The 21433-nt window shown below is 31.3% G+C and overlaps 1 protein-coding gene across 6 annotated transcripts in view; it reads left to right on the forward strand.

Moving 5' to 3' along the window:
- The first annotated feature begins 14317 nt into the window (after positions 1-14317).
- Positions 14318-21433, forward strand: part of LOC107441537 (28 kDa heat- and acid-stable phosphoprotein homolog) — a 25127-nt gene continuing 18011 nt past the window's right edge. Inside the window, exon 1 of one of the 6 annotated variants that reach the window (XM_016054838.3) lies at positions 14318-14672. In XM_016054838.3, coding sequence (XP_015910324.1) covers positions 14520-14672 — 153 coding nt within the window. In that variant the 5' untranslated portion in view covers positions 14318-14519. Of the gene's footprint in view, positions 14673-14712; positions 15034-21433 lie in introns of those variants that run through there. The other 5 variants (XM_016054842.3, XM_071182511.1, XM_071182512.1 and 2 more) reach the window with 5 other exon arrangements.

Below are 21433 nucleotides of genomic sequence, written 5' to 3' on the forward strand. Positions count from 1 at the left end.
GAACCACCAATGGAAGAAGTTAAATTTGTCACGCTTGGCTAGGATTTCCCAAAGAAGCCAAATTAACAATTAAAAAAGTTTTGTTTCGTTCGACGCTACTAAAAAAAAAAAGAACTTGTCTATTTTCCCTTTTTTTTTCAATACATACATACAATAACTTACATGACCGATTAAGTTAAAGGAAGTAAAATCAAGAGAAATTCCAAATTTTTTCGTGACAGCAGGTTGTGAAGCATTTTGCCAATTTTTTATGTAAATACATATAAACGTATTGTTATTATAGATGTCATTTTTTTAATAAATAACGGAAGCTTCTGTAGCAGAAAATTGATTAATAGAAGCAATTATAAAATGTACATAAAAAATTTACTGAAATAATTTAATAGAATAATTTTTAATCATTTTATTAATGTTTATAATCGGTAAATTTGTTTTTGATGAATAATTTCATCAACATTTTTTTTCCTATTAAAATTAAAGCAAACAAAATAAAAATAGTATAAATTAAATAAAATAGATAGGTGAAAATATGCATTTTTTTTAATGGATTTTTCGTGTCTATGAGCACTGTATTTTATAAGAATCATTTTAGTTTAACTCTATCTAAAAAATCACATAGCTGATGCAATTTTGGGATGCTCAACTAAATGTTACATTTTCTTTTGTTGCGCAAAAACTATAAGACTTTGAAATTTCGAATGTTTGTAAAAAAAATTTACGGCAGTGCGATGGAATAAAAAAATGTTCGAAATTATTTCGAAAAATATTTTTAACGTATTGTTTGTCTTATGTAAGAACTCCCCTAGTCATTCGTCTGAACCCGTGGAGGTGACTATGTTAATCAGGTGACTATTTCAAGTAGGAGTGTGAGGTCATTGTTTAGGACAAGTTTTGGCTCGTGTCGGCAAGAGAAAGGGAATCTTTTTCTTCAGTCTATTGTGTTAGCCCTAGAGTGAAGAGAAGCTACCCTCCTTGAAATGCGCTATTCTTGTTTCCATAGCAGACATTGTGGCAGGGGGAGTTCTTACCGTAGACAAACTATGAAAAATACCAAACGGGTTGCTGTGCAGGCCACAGAGTTGAAATTTAATTTGCTAAAAAAAAACAGTTTTGTTTGTGAACTTAATTCCAGCTTTTTAAAGTTCAAGTGTAGTTTATTATCAATTTTAAGTGCTTTCTTCGCAAATTTTTTCTCCCTTTTTTTCCCTACCGTGACATTTTGTTTTGTTACACGAGTGGCGTAACAACCACTACGAAAATTAAACTTCAATTCACTGGTACATAAGACATGCTAACTTGATTCAATCACGAGGTACCTTTTGATAGATGAAGGTTGTCATGGTCGATAACTCCGCCCCCACATTGGTGACCCGGACGTGATTTGTACCCGCAGTAACGCCTACTTCGCAATCTATTGACAGTAACGCCTACTTCGTTGGATGGTCCACATTGAACAGTTGACTTGCTACTTGTGACTGCAACATTATCCATGCTATTGCTACTCAGTCTCGTCTCGATCAACTGTTGCAAAATGTTTCGTTACTAATTGGATTTCCCGGTTTGGAGTGTCAGTTGTAATAACAAGTGATCAAGGCCGACAATTCATGTCAAAATTTTTTGCCAATCTATCGTCCATGCTGGGAATAAAAGGAATACATACCACGCCGTATCATGCTATGGCGAATGGTATGATCGAACGCCTGCATAGAACCTAGGTATTATGTGCCACAACAAACTTCGATGGACCGAGACTCTTCCTATCGTTTTACTAGGAATCAGATCAGCATTCAAAGATGACTTGAAAGGTTCCTGTTCTGAAATGGTTNTGTTTGTGAACTTAATTCCAGCTTTTTAAAGTTCAAGTGTAGTTTATTATCAATTTTAAGTGCTTTCTTCGCAAATTTTTTCTCCCTTTTTTTCCCTACCGTGACATTTTGTTTTGTTACACGCGTGGCGTAACTACCACTACGAAAATTAAACTTCAATTCACTGGTACATAAGACATGCTAACTTGATTCAATCACGAGGTACCTTTTGATAGATGAAGGTTGGCATGGTCGATAACTCCGCCCCCACATTGGTGACCCGGGCGTGATTTGTACTCGCAGTAACGCCTACTTCGCAATCTATTGACAGTAACACGTACTTCGTTGGATGGACTACATTGAACAGTTGACTTGCTACTTGTGACTGCAACATTATCCAATCTTCCTCACGCTGTTGCTACACAGTCTCGTCTCGATCAACTGTTGCAAAACTTTTCGTTACTAATTGGATTTCCCGGTTTGGAGTGCCAGTTGTAATAACAAGTGATCAAGGCCGACAATTCATGTCAAAATTGTTTACCAATCTATCGTCCATGCTGGGGATAAAAAGAATACGTACCACGCCGTATCATGGTATGATCGAACGCCTGCATAGAACCTTAAAGAAAGGTATGTGCCACAACAAACTTCGATGGACCGAGACTCTTCCTATCGTTTTACTAGGAATCAGATCAGCATTCAAAGATGACTTGAAAGGTTCCTGTCCTGAAATGGTTTACGGCACAGGTTTACGTCTACCTGTGCCGTAAACACAACGTCTGCTTGCATACACTCGACTGCTAAAGGCAACACAGGAGCGACCACGTCTGTGAAGTTAATACACCTCTCACATTCAGCACTCAAAAAATCCGGTGACTCTCTCCCGGTCTTTCACAAGTACAGCAACTAAGTGGAAACCGTTCATCGAATTCCATCTCTGATAAAATTCTGGTGGGGGAGTATTGTGGCATAACTACCACTACGAAAATTAAACATCAATTCACTAGTATATAAGACATGCTAACTTGATTCAATCACGAGGTACCTTTTGATAGATGAAGATTTGCATGGTCGATAACTCCGCTCCCACACATGCAAACTGTAAAATTTATGAACTTGCAATTACGATATTGACACTGAGTTGTTTTGTGGAACTGTAGTTTGCTGAAATGAAACAACGGAGTTAAAATTAGACTTTCTGAACGAGCCATTTTCATTCGTTATCGTACCTCGAATTTTATTCTGAAATTCAAGTTTGTTAGAAAGTTATTGCAAATTTACTTGCAATAAGTAAACAATTTAAATTTTAGATTTTCTTGATTTTTCCCCAACCTTTTTGCTTTAAATATCGACTATTTCCCCTAAGTTATAGAAGATTAATTTTTTTCTCAAACGATCTTTATTTTATAAGCTCACGATTAGATAAAAATCTTAACACTTATATTAAAATAAAAAATTTCAGAAAGAGTGATCTCTATTTGAATTGTTCTAAGTCTCGTCCAGGAGTTAAATTTCTTCTTAATGAGATTCACCATCTGTATTCCTGAGGTTAATTTTTTTTTAAGTACAGATAATTATTTTTCAAATCTAGGTAATCGTATATTTTGCCACGATTAACATATTAACAAAATGTTCCTACACAAAGGTACAATAATTGTCTAGTTTGAAAACAAAACACTCTATATTTTTTAGCTAAATATTGACGTTTCAGGCAAAAAATCAATTATGAATAAGAAGCAATTACGGTGGCTATTGAGCAGAGTCTCATAGTTAAATAAATATATGGATAAATAAATAAATAACGGTTATTAACGAATTTTCCACAAATGACAGCATGACAATCTTCTTCCTTTGTTTACAAAATGATTCGTCCATTCAACGATTCGCTTATTTAAGCACAAAATTAATTTTTTCAACTTGTAAACATGGCAAATCTTTAATTCGTCGTTTCCCTAATTCGCTGTATTTTGCTATCCTCTACCGCTCACCCACTCCGAAGAGCATGCAGTAGCTTCACTATGCAGGATATTCCACTATGACAACCATTTTTTTAGAATTGATGACAAAAAAAGAATGCAAAAATAAGAGTCAAAAATTAATATTTAACTGATTTCTTATAGCAAAAATGCTTTTGTTGTTTACAAATTATTACTGAGATAAGCTAGTGTACAAAACAACAAAATCTGTCTCATTGCCAATTGAAACTTGAAAATGCTTCGAAAAATCATCTTTTAACCCTCTTCTGCTGCTACCGGCAGTCAAACATGCTTTGATAATTTGTACATGAGCCTTTTTCAGCAATGATTTGTCAATTTTAATAGCCTTCTTATGCGACTTCCAACAAGTTTGTGTTAAACGTTTAACGCTACATTTTTATTGGCCGGGAAATCACGTGGTAGGATCCAGTTTTCCCTCATTCATTTCCATATTGTTTTGGTTCTCACTAGCATAAAAATAATAAAAGTCATAAAAGTATTGTTTTTCTATAAATATTTTTTTAGTTTGTTTTGATACACATATAATTTAATAGGGTAGTATTTTTTATTTTCAAACTTAGTGGATAACAATTGTAAAAAATGAGTGAAAACAATCCCACGGACAATGAGACGGATTTAAGGTTATGTCAAGGTACGTGTCTTGTGAATAACAATTGATTGTTCGGTTTTCTCTTTTGAAATTACATTATGACGCATTCACATGCATTATTAATGCAAATACATTTTCGAGGGCGAGACGATGAGGCAACACAAGCACTTCCACTGGTTCAAGAGGTCCACGAGGGAAAAATGCACAATATTACCGTGATTACAGAGCACGGAAGCGAGCGGGGCAGGAAAAAGAGCCGTTGAATAGAACTAGTGATCATTCTACGACTGCTGATTCTTCTACAATTAAAGTCGCAGGTTGCGAAGTTTAACTTCTTCCGTGCGGAGGGAATCCACGCACTATTTTTGTATCTTCGTCACTTAAATATTAATTTTCAATCTTAATTGTGCATTATTTTTCGTATTCATTTTTGACAATTTTTTTAAAAAATATTTATTAAAAACACATATTATAAGTAACAAGATATATAATTTATCATTCTGTATCTTATTTTAAAAAATACATATTATTAGGAATGAACATATATAGGTTTCTAAAATTATATATGAGGAATATCCTGTATACCGAATCATTGATTCACTTATTTGCTAGTTCGCTGATTCCGGATTTGATTGATCATCGATTCGTTATCTTTTTTTTTTCTTTCCTCGTTTATTTATTTCTTGAGTCACTCCGCATAACAACAATCATTCATAGTAAGGGTTGCCATGGGACGCTATTCATAAAAAATTCAAATTTTCAAATATTGAATTTTAAAAAAAATAAAGATTAAAAACATTCTATTATAAGTAACAAGATAAATAATTTATCGTTATATATCTTGTTATTAAAAATATATATTATTAGGAATGCAGATATATAGATTTCCAAAATTATATATGCGGAGCATCCTGTATGCCGAATCATTGATCCACCAATTTGCTAGTTTGCAGATTCCGGATTTGACTGACGATTGACTAGTCTCCTATTTTTTCCTTCACTTATTTTTTTCTTGATTATCTAGATCTAACACGAATCATTCATTGTAACGATTGCCATTGGACGCTACTAAAAAAAAGGGGGGATTACAAGACTATTAACCCTTTGACGCAGAATTTTTATTTTATTTTATTATATGACCGCCGTTGAACAGCCGACCCTATTTTGGGGTTACGACTACTTATGACTACTAATGTTCAGCTCCGTAGCCTTGTAATTTTGAACCAATTCAGAAGACAAGGAAACTCCTGGATCGATACCCCCAGAGGTATTGATTTGTAATGAGAACATGGAGGACTTTGAGACTCGACAGATTACACGTGCATCAGTCACCATTTACTACACGGGGAGTCTTCGACCGGCGGGGACCGAGCCCACGAACTCTTGGACATGGGCCCGGCACCCCACTGACCAGGCTATCCCGGCCTAGTAGAGACAATTTAATTTTACATAGATAACTAGCAGCGTTACATTACAGCCACAAAGAATGGACATCGACAATAACAGTACAATATAAAATAGCTAGCCACGTCATAGGTATTTTTTTTTTAAACATTTAACATAAATGGCCATCACGGGTAGCTGAAAAGCTCCGGACTCACTGTCTGTGAGCAGGGTCAGTGGTGAGGCGTGTGTGGTGATCAATCACGTTGGCTGCTATTGTGAGCCAGTCCGTGGTTGATTGTGTGATATGTATGTTTTGTTTATGTTGTGTTGTGTGTTTTACCAATTTTTAACAGAATTTTATTAAGCATATTTTTCATTACTTTGTATTAATTTAAGTCTGAACAAGTGAAAAATATTTTATTTAGTATTCTGTGGTTATGAAATACAGCACAAAACGCCTATGTCTTATTGTTTGTAATAAATTAATAAGTAATAAATTAATAAAATTCTGTAATAAGTAAAATATTCCAAACACGGCTTACTTCCAAACAATATTTTTTTTAAATTTGCATCTATTTAGATCTATAAGAAACAGTTATTCATCATTGAAATTTCTGCAAAATCAATTATTGATATAAATTTTTGAATATGAATAAAGAAATTTTTTTTTCAAACGATTTTTTTTAATTTTTATATTTTAGTACAAATATATAATTTTGCGACACTAAGAGATTTTTTTTGTTACTAGTATTAGACTATTTTTTATAGCTAAAAAATAGCAAAATTTATTTTTGATTGTAATTAGAATGTTAAAGAAAAAACATATAGAAGTTGACACCGGTGTTCCATTAGCATCCAATGGTGACCTTTTATCTTGGATCCTTTTTATCTTGGATCAAAAAATTTACGTAACAATAACTTTTTTTAACTTATAAAAAATTATTTATTTTATACTATATTTAATTACATATTTAAAAAGAATATAACAGTAATTAAGGCATAAATCGATGACCATATGGTCATCAGATGCACGAATGAACTTTTAACCTTCCTTGCCTAAAACTTCAAACATGAATACTATCTCAATAATTAAATAATATTAAAAAAAGAAAACGGTTTTTGAAAAAACTAAAAAAGAGAAAATCGTTTTATCAAATCCAAAATGAAAAAAATATATGGCTTATCTCTTTCGAAAAATATGAGGGGAATTTTGGTGGTGATAAAAGTTGATTACAAAAGTGAGACATCATGCATTTTAAGTTCAAAGTATGAAAAAATTTAATTACTTACTTTTTGATTCACTTGATAAATATAATTTTAAATAAAAAAAGGAAATTTGATATGTTGTCTCCATAATAGTTTGATTTCTGTTTTCTTTTCTTTTTTAATTCGGAAAGTTTTCAAAGTTTTAACTGGCAATAAAATGGGGAAAAAATGTGCTTGCCGCATTGAAGAAACAATTTTAACTTGCTGTGTTATTGGGCACATAGCTTCAGTTGAGATTTGAGTACTCTAGATAGTCAGAATGGGTTTCAAAATTTGTTTGACCGTAAAATGGTGAAAAATTGTGTTTGCTACAATTAGGAGGCAATCTTAACCTGCGTTGTAATTAAACACAGAATTTTGATTGATATTTGAGCACTATAGATAATCTAAATGAGGTCTAAGTTTTGATTGGAGATAAAATGTGGATAAATTTTGTTTGCCACAGTAAGAAAACAATTGTAAATTGTATTGTATCAGGCACGGAGTTCAAGTCAAAATTTGAACACTCCAGATATTTGAAATACGGTCGAAATTTTGATTGGTCCCTGCGGCTGCAAGTATATGATTAATTAATTCCCGATATTACGATATTTACGATTCCTCTTTAGATACAAATAACGCCGGTTCGTATCTCTACCATAGCTGATAGTAAGATATTTTCAAACCACTCTAGCATCTAGCAAACCGTGGGCGACTAGACGTGTTAGTTTCATCTAAGTCTTCTAAATACAATAAACTGTTTCAAAACTAAAATATGCTTATAAATTTCGATTATGAAGGTATTTTAAAATAAACATTTATCGATTAATATTCCAAAATATTTAAATCTTATGAAGGAAATAAGTGCTAGAGAATATCAAAAAATTTTAAATAATAAAGCTTACTCAACCAGAAACGAGTTCATTAAGTAAAATATTTTTTCTTTTTATAAGAAATAACATTTCACACTTTTTATTTTTGTAACAGATTTTTGCTTTTAAACAAATGATGCGAAACCAATAGTGATTATTAAAAAAAATTTCAGCTTTTAAATATTTTAATAGTTTTTGATTTGAGGTATTGATTTCAATTAAAACGCGTTTTTTTCCCTCTCTTTTATGTGTATAATTAATTTCACTTTTAAAGTACTTTAAAAAACAAAAAGGGAAAATGGCGGAATTCACTGAAAAAAATAGAGTTATCAGTGTGGCAAAAGTCATTGATAAAATGTGCTCAATGGCGAACTGTACAGAGGAATTCTATCAAACTTAAAGCGCATTTTTTTCTTTTTATGTACATGGTTGAGATTAGTTCGAAAAAAATTTTACTTTAAACGAAAATAGAAAAAAAAAGTAAAAAAAAAAAAAAAAGTTGGAATTCACTGAAAAATTAATGTAAAAAGTATTATTAAAATTAGTGTAATATTTAATTTAACTGTACATGTCCTGAAATTTTACGACAGTTGTCCTATCTCAGTCAATGTCATTCTTTTTCCGCAATACATCTAAAAGTATCAATTTCTGTACATTATTTCTGTGATAATATGTATTTCTCCTTTATGTGCATTTCGTCATTAAGACTTTGTAACTATGACTTATACAACTTAGACTTAGGCTTAGAGATTGGGCAGCTCCAAAGAGCAGGGCACATCGACCGGAGCCGACCGGCCTGTGTAGGGGGCAGAGAACTGTCCTTGTATCAGAAAGGTCCTGGGTTCGAATCCCGGGCAAGGCATGGATGTTTCTTTCTCTCTGTGTGTGTTCTATGTCATTTCTCCTTTGTGTGTGAATGTGACCCGCCCGATAAACGGGTTGTGGTTGTGTGAATGGCGTGGCAGAAGTCGAATTCCTGGACATAGATGGCGCCACTGAGAAACAGGAACAATCGTACCCCCACTGCCTAAACAGGCATACGACCAAACAAAAAACATCGACCAGAGGTCTATTGTGCCCAAACCCTAAATCATAATTAGCATGAAAGCCTTATAGCTGAAATAAAATTCAACAAGCACCTTACAGAAACATCTTGCAGTTCTCAGCTGCTGCTGCCTTAAATGCTGAAATCTTTGAGCAGAATAGACCTCACAATCATAGAGTATATGTCGTGATTTCTCTTCTTCAAGATGACAACCTCGACAAAGAGAAAAGACCAATTATCTTCCTTAAACTGTTTCTATTAAGCTTTAAAAGCTCCTTATACAACACTAATTACATTGATTTATCTTAGTGCGTTGTGAAAATAATATGGTACTGAAATCAATATTTTTAGATATATAACGACATTCTTTTCAATAAAATTTGCACAAAGGTCCTAATATTTTAGAACAAGTTCGATTTAATTAAAAATAAAAGAACGAAATTACATTCGCTTTGTAATCGGTGCATTCGTGTCGATCGAAAATAAAACAAATAACTAAAATAGTTTTGCGATCCTTTAACAAATAGTAACCGAAACAAGAAAACTAAACTAATTTGCTTCAAACCATGGTCTAAAACAGCTGTTCCATATTTTTCTTCTGCAATGGAACCTGCCGACGGAACCACACCTTCATAAATAAAGTAAATAAAATAAAAAAAATGCGAGCATATTTAGCAATAAAATACTTAATTTTAAAAACATTTTATAAGAGGAATGAGGAATAATTAATTCCAAGTCAGTTTTTATATCCGTCTATTAAATTCGATATCACGAAGCTGTTATCTGGTCTAGTTATTCTAAAATTTGTTTTTGATGTAATGTATACTTTCAGCTTAAAATGAATGAAACAAGCAAAAATGTGATTTTCTTTGAAATAAAAACTAAAACTGAACTAATTTTAAACGGTGAAAATTGTTATAAGGAAAGCACATTTATAAACAAATTGATGTAATGTATACTTGCAGCTGAAAATGAATGAAACAAGCAGAAATGCGATTTTCTTTAAAATAAAAACTAAAACTGAACCAATTTAAAACGTTGAAAATTGTTATAAGGAAAGCATATTTATAAACAAATTTGGTAATTTTATTTTCATTTGAAAAGGGTGATGGGAAATAACTATGGAAGTTTTATAAGTGCTTGATATTTTCCTAATTTATGAAATTCATTGTTATTAAAAAAATATATATTTATTTAAAAAAAATTATCTGCTTCTTTTTCACAATGGCAATTTATTTTAAACTAGGAGGCTTCGCCCCCTGCTCGCTGGCGCTCGCCAACCCCCGGAACTGCTTTCGCGGTTCATTTCGGATTGCTTCGCAATCCGAAATGAAGTTAAAAGTGAAAAAATGAAAGTGAAAGGAATCTTATTTAGTTGTACAAAGTACTTCAGCCGAAATTTGGAAGCCATGTAAGAGAATTATATATTAAATCGGAAACACATCATTAAAAGGCAGACTGCTTTGGTGTTTTCAAAGCGTAAACAAAACAAAGCTAACGTTACCACCGGCGGAAAAGAAATACAGCCAAAATTTGGGAGCCACGTAAGAGAATTATATATATTAGATAATATTAGAGCAACCGATGTATGCAATGAATAGTGGATTGCTGATTGGGAATCTAACAATAATTAAAGTTTTCAAATATTACTGTTTGAAACATACATCCTAACTCTTGGAACCTCTTTGTCACTGCCATGGAACCCTAGAGTTCCACGGAACACCACTTGAGACCGCTGGTCTGTACGCAAGAAAGTATGGGGAGAAGCAGGAAATTGCATAGGGACCCGGTACTGAGGGGATTTAATCTTAGACTATGTCAACCTTCATCCATCAAAAGGTACCTCATTATAGAATCAAGTTAACATCTCTTATATACTAGTGATTCGGTATTTAATATTTATAGTGGTAGTTACGCCACAGTACTCCCCTTCCAGAATTTTATCTGTGATAGAATTCGATGAACAGATACCACTAGTTGATTAATGCTGTTTTATTTATTAACTTCAATTTTTTGCTCATTATATTTATTTATTTTTTCTTCCAAACATTTCGCTCGTTATTTTTTTTTTTTATAGCTTTTTCGCTATTTTTTCCCATCATTTTTTTATAGCTTTTCGGTATTATTATTTTTTTTCTAGCATTTCGCTCATTATTATTTATTAACCGGGAGACTTTATTTACACTTCACCGGATTTCTTTCTTTTTTTTTTTTCTTTGAGCAGTATATTTTTTTTAAGCAAATCAACTGTTTAATGTGGATTCATCCATCAATATTGACAATTTCTTATCACATCCGTAGGTCACCAATGAGGGGATTTAATCTTGGACTATGTCAACCTTCATCTATCAAAAGGTACCTCCTGATAGAATCAAGTTAACATCTCTTATATGCTAGTGATTCGGTATTTAATATTTATAGTGGTAGTTACGCCACAGTACTTCTGATGGTACAGTCATCATCATCATCAAATTGTTCGACAGCCTAGGGTGGGCCTTGGTCTTCTTAAGAAGTTTTTTCCACGCTAACCTTTTTTTTTATTTCTTGTATTTTCCAACTTTTGGTTTTTAAGACCAAATGGTCTTTCTCTAGGCCATCTATCCATCTTAAATTCGACCTGCCTCTTTTCGTGTGCCAACTGGTCTGGCATTGAAAACTCTTTTTGTGGTACGGTCTTCGCCCATTCTGATAACGTGGCCTGCCCATTTTATACTTTGTCGTTTAAAAGAGTTAATAATGTCAGGGGTGCAGCCATAGTCAATAAAAAAAAGCGCAACTCAATTTCTAATTGCAAGTTTTGAACAGTATAATTTTTTTGTATGATTATAAAAAGTATTTTCAAACTGCATAATTTTTTTGTGTGATTACAAAAACTATTTTTGAACTATTCTAACTTTTATAAATTTCCTCTTACAAGTAGACTAGCAAAAGAGAGCATAAAGCAATTATTTTATGATTTTTTTGCCATGCGAAATTTATTTGAAACTGAGTTCATATTAAAAATTGAATCTCAATTTATTTTAAAAACATCTATATTTGTCAAAAAACGCTAATTGAAAATTTTTTAAAAAAGACCTTGTTCGGGCTAAAGCATGTTAATTCAAAGTATGTAGTATATACATCGCTAACATAATAGTTAACGTTTTGCGAAATTTTTACAATTCTGTGCAGTACGGAATAAATATGAGATTTTTCTCATATGAAAAAGTAAGTGACATATTGACTGAAAATACCCATATAAATGTCAGGAAATATTCATTGAGATTCAAAAAAAGAAGAAAAAAAAGAATTTATGTTGTCCACAATGCGATAAGTTTAGAGAGTGTATATATAGCTAAAATAAGGTTGGATACTCAGTGAATTTTTTATTTGGTATATTTTGCAGAACGTAGTCAACTTTCAATCGGTTTCATATTAAAAAATGAACATCAATTTGTTCAAAAAAAAATTTATGTCTTTAAGAAATATTTAATTTTTTGAGGAAATAAAATTGTTAGTCAAAACGCGCCAAAGAATGTACTATACGCTTGCATGATGGTTGAAATTTTGCGAAATTTTTATAACTCTTTTACAATGTGGAATTTATTTGAAATGTTTTTTATGCTAAAAAGTGAGCGATCAAATGCGACAATTTGATTGAAAACTATTTAAAACAGTTTTGATAAGAAATATTTATAAAGTATTTTAAAAAGGAATTTATATTGTATACAACACTATAAATTTTAAGTATGCATAATTGTATACAGCTAACATAAGGGTAAACGCTGCGAATTTTTTTATTGTATTTCAAATCACGAAATTCACCTAAACTGGTTCTATATTTAAAAAAAAATGAGCGTCAATTTAAAAACACCCATACATTTCAAGAAATATTTATATTAAGTTTAAAAAAGGAACTTTTTATTCCAAAACACGTAGAATATTTTTATATTTTTTGTTTAAAAATTTCTTAAAGAATAGTTTACAGAAGAATGAAGTTCGTTTGGTGGTGCCCATAAAACTCTGTCAATTTTCTATTACTAAAAAAAAACTTGAATCTTTTTTACTGCCCCTCCCCTCTCTAGAAAGCTTTTTTCCTGTATCTTTAAATTACGTTTTTATTTTCGTGTTTCAGGTGGGTTTATTTTTTAATTTTTTTAACAAACTTTTTATGATCTGATCCATGAGAGTCGTTGGTGGGGGCGGGAGACGGTTGGTACATGTCCTCATCAATTATTAAAAATCTTTAACAGTCCTCTTCAATATTTCGGACAAATAAAGAAAATTTTGTCTAGCATCATCGATTTGAATTCCTTAAAAAAGAAGATTTGAACTCCTAAAAACAAGAACAATAAGGTAAAAACAAGAAAAAGGAAAAAAAATCTATCTGGTATTTAGCACATTTGCGATTTTTTTTTCTTCCTTTTGTGTTAAAATTTGTGCGATGTTTTTTCCTTCTTCTTTTGCGTTGTTTCATTTGTTAGATCCTTTTTAAAACAAAATACCAGCTAAAAAGATATTTTTCATAAAATTTAAAACGATCTAATAAAAGTGTTTTTTAATTATAAATATGTTCTAAGATTGCAAAAGTGTTTTTGAAAGATATGGATGGGTGGCTTAATGTAAACAATAACAAGCGTCCTTAAACCGGAAGAAATTTAGAAAATTTCCGGTGTATCCCTCCGCTTATGTTATGACTACGAGGCGATGTGTGAACAAGCCTAATATTCTATGCAGTTTTGTTATTGTAATTTGGGTTCAAATCTAAACATAATTGTACCATTCATAAGAGCTTTCAGAAATGTATTGATTCTCAGAGGTCGTAAGGCCAAAAAAAATTTTGGAAAGTTAATATCTCATTGTGAATAATTCTTAAGGTTTGCCATGTTTTGTATTTTATCCCTTATTTGGCTACATTTGAATAAAATGTCGCCAAAAATATCTTTTTAAGTTAGCCTAATTAGAAAATATTCTAATGATTATAATATTAATATGATAATGCTGAAGTTTAAAGGCTGAAAGAAAGAACTCGGTACATGTGAAATACTGAAAAAGATATGATGCAATAATATGATGGCGTTTTTTTTTCAATCTGCGGCGTAAAAATATATCGGAAGCAGTAACCCGAAAGTCTTGCGAGAGCAATTTAACCTCTAGCGCCACCACCCTTAGCTTTACACGATCACTCATCCATATGACAGATATTTTGCCATTACAACTTTATGTTGTGTTTTCCATTATCGCATTATCCATTATCGCATAAAATAAAACAAGAGGTAATTATGAGATCAATCTTGAACGCTTTTTAAAAAAAAAAAAAATACTGACAAGCATATAACTCTTGAACCACACAGAAGTAGGCAGTCAGAAGCATTCTAACTTAACCAGCAAACTTTGATCTACCCTCCCCTCCTCACCGCTCTTGAATCAAAACAAAACCAAAACCCACTTTCCTCCTCCCCTCCCACCACCCTTTTCTCCTTGCTGTCGATCATCGTCCTAATGTTAACATAACAACTTAAATCTGCCATTTTAGACCACGCAACTAATTGATTCTAATCAGTTATCCATTTCGTACTTTTAAAGTACCATTTTTATAAAATGGTAGTTTGTGCTGCAGCTAAATGTTCCAATTCCTCTCGCATCAAGCAAATGCGATTCTTCAAATTTCCGAGTGAAGAAGGACGAAGAAAAGTATGGAAGGAAAATTCGGGTTTGCAAAACGAACCCGGCGCTTACGCAAAATTATGCGAGGTAAATATTTATTTTCGTGCTGCACTATTTATAATGTGAAATTTTTAATCCAAACGGAAGTGCATTATATTGTGCTGATTGCTTATTGATTGAAATGCTTTGATTGCAAACGAACACTTTTTGGTTGGTGCATGCCATATGTCTGCCATCTTTGTTTCGCGCTGAGAGTTCGCTCTTGTATTGATAAAGTGAGTATGTTTACAATAAAATGGTTTGTTGTGTCGCACCAAACTGCAAAAATTCAACTCGGAACCATGTGAGATTGTTTAGATTTCCTAGAGATCAATTGAGAAGAAAGATATGGGTTGCTAATTGTAAATTAGATGTTAACGACACTGCACCTTATACTAGATTATGTGAGGTACTATTCTAATTTTTATTGTGTGCTAATTAATGTATTTAGATTTAGTGATCTCTATGATTTTTAACATGTCATTGAATAACGTTGTTTGATTTAAATTGCTTTGGATTAGTAAATTTAAAGTTCGTTTTTTATTGTTTTGTTTTCTCTCTTAAGTATCTGACAGCTCAAGCTATTGAATTTTAGCAGCAAATTATACCTTTCTATTTAATTTACAAAATTTTTATTTTATATTTTACACAGTTTAAAAGGTAATTCCAATTGGCTCTTGTATTTATGTATTGATGCTTACATTGTTTAACTAAGTGGTATTATTTATACCCTAGGATTTATTATTCTTTCCTCTAGTTAAAGTATGTTTATCTATGCAGAAAATATATGATGTGTTTACTTTTAACCACCTAATCCTGAAAACATGGTTTATTTATGTTACTCTCATTATTTGTATTTGTAAAAAGATGACAAATCCAAATATTTATCCCTACATCATACCATGGAAACATACATTCTATTAAGATGATTGAAACATACTAATTACAAAAATACATAAGAAGAATTTATGTATTTGGGGATCTTTCCATATCATGATCTACGCTGCCAATTACAATTATCAAGGCGCCAATAAGATTTTGCAATTTTTTAATATTTTTTATATATATATATATATTTATNGAAAAAGAGGTAACAGTAATTATAAAATTAAATATAACTTAAAAGATTTTGTTTATGATTGCATTAATTGTTATGATCAGCCTAATGCTATTAAATCTATTAAAACTAAGATTTTAAGGGTTAAACTTAATTTTCATAACAAACTTTTAAATTTTTTAAAGTTAGATCAAGTAAAAATTGATTCAAAACAAGATTTTGCAAATGTTTTAAATTCAGTTGAAGATTTAGCTAGATATAGGTTTAAAAATAATTATAAGCATAAGAATTTACCCAAACCAGATTATTTTGTTTTAGATTTTACTAATAAAATTTTTAATAATCTTAACATAAATGCAATTATTGGTAAAAATAAAAACCTTCTTCCTGTCCAACTTAATTGTATGTAAACCAACTTTTAGGTATACAAAAAGTCTAAAAAATTTAATCTACAATTATAGAAATTTAGCTACACATAATTTGAACTGTGTGTGTAATTGGGATGAGTATAAGGATACTTCTTTTTTTGATACCTTCCATAAACATGTTATTACAGGTGATTTAGATATTATTGATAATAATAAAATTAAAAAATTTTTGTCTTTAGTTTCTAAATTTAGACCGTCTTTTCCAACTTCTAGAAATAAAGTAATTTCTATTTTTATTAAAAATCTCGATTTTATTTTAAAATTATCTNTTTCCCAATTGAAGGTTTCTTTGAATGGAGAGAGAATATCATTAAAGATTTTAAAATCAATATTAAAAGGGACAAATTAGTTTTTCATAAGGATTTAATTTTTTACTCTTTTTCTAAAACAAGATATTAAAAATATTCAAAATAAATTTTGTATTAACGCTGTTGATAAAGCTAGTAATAATTTTGCAATTATTTGAAAAAAATTTTTACAAACAACTTCTTTCCAATGAACTTAATCGCAATATAACACACAAAAAACTTAACACCAACAGTGATATTATTATTAATAAAATTAATGCTATTTATAAAGGACTTAAAATTAAACCAAATAATATTTACAATTTTCCATTCCTTTTTGCCAATTGAAATTCCATAAGACTCCAACCAAATTCAGGTTTATTGCTAGTGGCGTTAATATTAACATGAAAAAAATTGGTATTTACTTTGAGAACATTCTTAAAGTTTATAGCAAAGTTAATAAGCTTACTAAAAATAATAATTTTTTAAATTGGAATATTAAAAATAGCATTCAGGCTTTAAATACACTAAAAACTTTAAATAATGTTGATTCAATTCACTGTTTTAATTTTGAAAACCTATATACTTCCCTTCCAACAAATAAAATTCATGATGACCTTCTTCAAATTCATAGCATGTTTAATCTCAGTGATATTATTAATGAAGATACCTGGAACTTCCTAGTACATATTAACCTTAACAACAATTATATTCTTTTTAATGACCACCTTTTTCAACATATATGGTATGCCCATGGGTAATAATTTTAGTACTAACATCTGCAATATTTTTCTTTTTCTACAAGAATATAGGTTTGTATAATCATGTGTTAATCTTCCAATTAATTATTTCTTTCTCAGATTCATTGATGATCTATTAGTTATTAATTCTAATGATTTCGATATTCTAGCCAAACATATTTATCCAAATGAATTAATTCTGTGTTTCATATGGCTTTATTAGGAATTCAATCCAGAAAATTTGACAGCTCACTGCATCACAAAGGAGCAGAAAAATAACAAAGAAACAATTTAGGACAAGTGAACAAGAAAGAACAATAAACAATTGAATCAATAAACATTTCAACACTATAAAATTTTAAACATTAGCATGAAAAAGGTAACGTTAGTGACAATTCATGAGAGTTTTTGCGTCCCAATACAATTTAGTAACATTCCCACTTTTCTAGGAGTTCCTATCTAGTCCCTTGCATAACAAGAGGTGATCAGAGTTTAATACACCTTTGTCACAAATTGGACATGGTTTGCTGGGAAGAATTTTTATGTTATATAAATGTTCTGATAAGCAATCGTGACCTGTTTTAAGCCTAAATTGGGTTACTGCTTCTTTACGGGGTTGGTAACAGAGAAATTTCCAATTATCTTGAATATTTTCCCATATTTTGCCTTTTGATTCTATAGTTAAATCATAATTATTTATTTCGTTGAGTTTTTTCATAATGTATTTTTTAAGAGTATCAGGTGTGACGGTTGTTATTTCTTGAGGCATGGTTGTACGGTTTTTTGCCAGATAATCTGCGTTCTCATTGCCTTCAATACCAATATGTGAAGGGATCCACTGTATAACTATAGTTTTATTCATTTCCTTGAGGAGGTTTATATCCAGCTGAATTTCGTTTAACAGCTTAGTTTTAAAACATTGGTTTTCTGTGATTGTTTGGATTGCAGAAATGGAGTCTACCAATAGAACCACCCTTAGGAACTCATTAGATCTTGTTTCTAGGTTCTGTAATGCAAGATAAATTGCTTGAATCTCTGCATCAAAATTGGTCATATAATGACCCACAGGGGCACTTTGGGGAAATAGTTTACAAAAAACACTAGATCTATCTTGTATCTGAGATCCATCAGTATATACAGTCGCTTTCTGGGTATTTTTCGCAGATCATTTGCAACGCAGTTGCTCTCAGCTCTGCCTCAATACTGTCTTTTTTCCTCAAGTTCCCTACAGTCAAGTTGTTTTCAATGTCTACATATTTAAGTGGGTTGATAATTTTATATGTGCTTTCAGTAGGAATGTTAGCATCGAGAACTTGAAGTGTGTTTTGACATATTTCTACTTGTGATACTTGAGTTTTGAGAGTACTGGGTTCCTGATTTAGAATCCACTCTGCTCTGTGTGAGGTCAAAATTTTGATGTAGCTTCCGACTGCCTGCTTTTGAATTTCGATGTTGATGGGGGGTTGGAAGTATACAATTGCATTGCTGTGACTGGGGTAGTTTTTACTGCTCCAACGATAACTCTAAGGGCTTTATTTTGCGCCTTTTCTAGTTTTTCAATACTACTCTTTGCCGCAGAAATCAAGGCCTCACTACCATATTTGATTATGGGTTTAACATATGTGTTATACATTGTATTCAGGGTTGCTTGATTTCATCCCCATTTGGCTCCGGCTAGTCTTTTTATCATTGATATTCTGCCTTCCATTTTTTCTGCAGTGACTTTCACCTGATCAGTGAAGTTTAATTTGTTATCTAGTGTTACGCCTAGATATTTTGTACAATCACTCCTACTTAGTGTAGCATCATCTATCTTCAATTCAAAATCCATCTTAATTTTTCGGAGGGAAAAGAATTGATACATAGTTTTGATCTTATTTAAAAGCATATTACTATCAATGCACCAAGTTTGAAGTATTTTCAATGTTTCATTCATGGTGCTCTCGAGGAAATGTTTCTGATCTTGATATTTTCTGGAGTTAGTTGCCTCGATCCAAATGACTACATCATCGGCAAACATGGAGACATTAACCACGGAAATTTCTTTTAAAATTGTTATGAGGTCATTGATATATATGCTGAAGAGAGAGCAACTGCAAACTGCTCCTTGAAGTAAACCGATTATACTTTGCCGGAATTGAGATTCCGTGTCATTCCATATTGTTCTTACCCATCTTTAGGTTAAAAATCTTCTTGCCCATTTCCACATATTTCCTCTTATTCCGATTTTATCAAGTTTGTAAAGTAACTTTTTTCTCCAGATAGTTTCGTAAGCACCCTGAAAGTCAACAAAGACTGCCAAGGAGCTTCTTTTAGAGTCGAACTCTGTTTTGATCTTATGAACTAACTTCATTATTGAATTATTTGTAGACATATTGTTTCTGAATCCTGCCTGTTCTTTGTGAATTAATTCTTAATAAAACCAATAATAGTAATTCTTCAGCAAATTTTTTAGATTTGACTCTTAATATTAATGAAGATAAAAATATTACATTTAAACTTTTTGACAAAAGAAATTATTTTAACTTTCCTATAAAAAAAATGCATTGATTTTAGCTCTAACTTAGCCAATAAAGTTTTTTCTATTATTATTACCAATCAAATTCATAGATTTTACAGGAATAATTCTAACTATAACGAGTTTTTATTAGATACTGATATATATAAAAACGATTTAATTAATAGCCATTTTCCTAGTTCATTTCCTAAATTCTATTTTAAAAATATCATAAAAAACTTGGTACATTAATTTTTATTTTTTATTTAATTTTTCTGCTTTTAGAATGAGCTCTGATTTTTTTTAAGGTAGGGACTAACTGTGATTAACTATTCCTAAAGCCACTGGACGGAATAGTTTGGATGGACCTTTATACTGGATTAGTTAAATATTTTTTAAGTTACTTCTTAAGATAATTTGCAGCTTCTTAAAATTAATTTATTATTTTAATTGTCCAGTGTAATAACCAGTTTAATATTTAATTAATTTATTTTTATTATTATTATTTTTTATTATTATTATTTTGGTATAAATGGAATGGGCTCTGGTTCATAAAGAACCACCCCAAATGAATACAGGTGATACGTGTAGTTTTTGAAATTATGTAAGGATGTATGAATGAAGGATAAAGTCTATAAGCGACTTTCTATCCAATTGTACAGTCCGCAAAAAAAAAAAAACGAATCACCCTGAATAACTTTTGTTCTAATGATCAGATTTTCACGAGCTAAGTGTCAATCTTAATGGTTCCTGGGGGTGACCTCAAATATGCTAATTAATTAGTGCTAACTAAAAAAATTTATTTTAATTCCCTTGAAAAGAAAATTTGAATCGATTTATAAATTCTTTATGATTTTCTAAGTTTTTAGAATTTAAATACATGAAATTTTTATCTGATATTATTTAGATTATGCTGTTTTTGCTATTCTACATACAATATTTTGTATTCTACATTCGAGGATTTCATACTAAAATCAAATTAACATAGCTTATTATAACTATATACAAAATTTTAGGGATACCGTAAAATACCGATAAAGCGCCCCAACTCGATAAAGCGCCCCCCTGTAGTTTCACATCTATGCAGATTGCCAATCAGTACCCAAAAAACGCCCCCCCCTCCTACATGCAGCGGCGCTTCCGACGAAATATTTTTTTGTAGCAAAAAAATTTGTCAAGGAAAGTTATTTAAGAAATAATTTTCTGACTATTAAAAAAAATTAATAACGAAGTCGACGAAATATTCGCCCGTATCGCGATCTGCTGCAGAACATCGCCAATTCTTAGCTAACTTTCGGCAGCAGCCTGTAAGAAAATAAATAAACGAAATAATAATTTTAAAAAAACATCGCATAAGGAGAAAATTTAAAAGGTATGCATCTTGTATCCACCCCCAGCTTGAAGAAAAATCGCAAGCTAGAAATCTATTTAGCGCCTTAGCAATTGTAATTTAAGTGAACAGAAAAGGAAGAATAGGACCCTAAATCCGACACTCACGGGACTGACGAAATGCCGCACTTCGGATCTCTTTCGGAAATTCCAATATGGCCCCCAAATATTACTATAATTCAATTCCACTGTTAATTTCAGAAAAACCAATAAATTTAGTCAAGTTTCGATCATAGATTATGATGGGGTGAATTTAAAACTGGCCCATCATAAGAGAAGAAGAAATAATCAGAATCCTATGAAGAAGAAATAATCGTTTCTTCTTTGGAGCGAGATCATAGTTCTCGTTTTTTCTTTTAGATAACATTTTGTTTTAACAAAAGACGCTTACCTCGCAAGAAGAAAAAAAAA

This window comes from Parasteatoda tepidariorum, chromosome 6, assembly GCF_043381705.1.
Source record: "Parasteatoda tepidariorum isolate YZ-2023 chromosome 6, CAS_Ptep_4.0, whole genome shotgun sequence".
NCBI classification, from domain to species: Eukaryota; Metazoa; Arthropoda; class Arachnida; order Araneae; family Theridiidae; genus Parasteatoda; species Parasteatoda tepidariorum.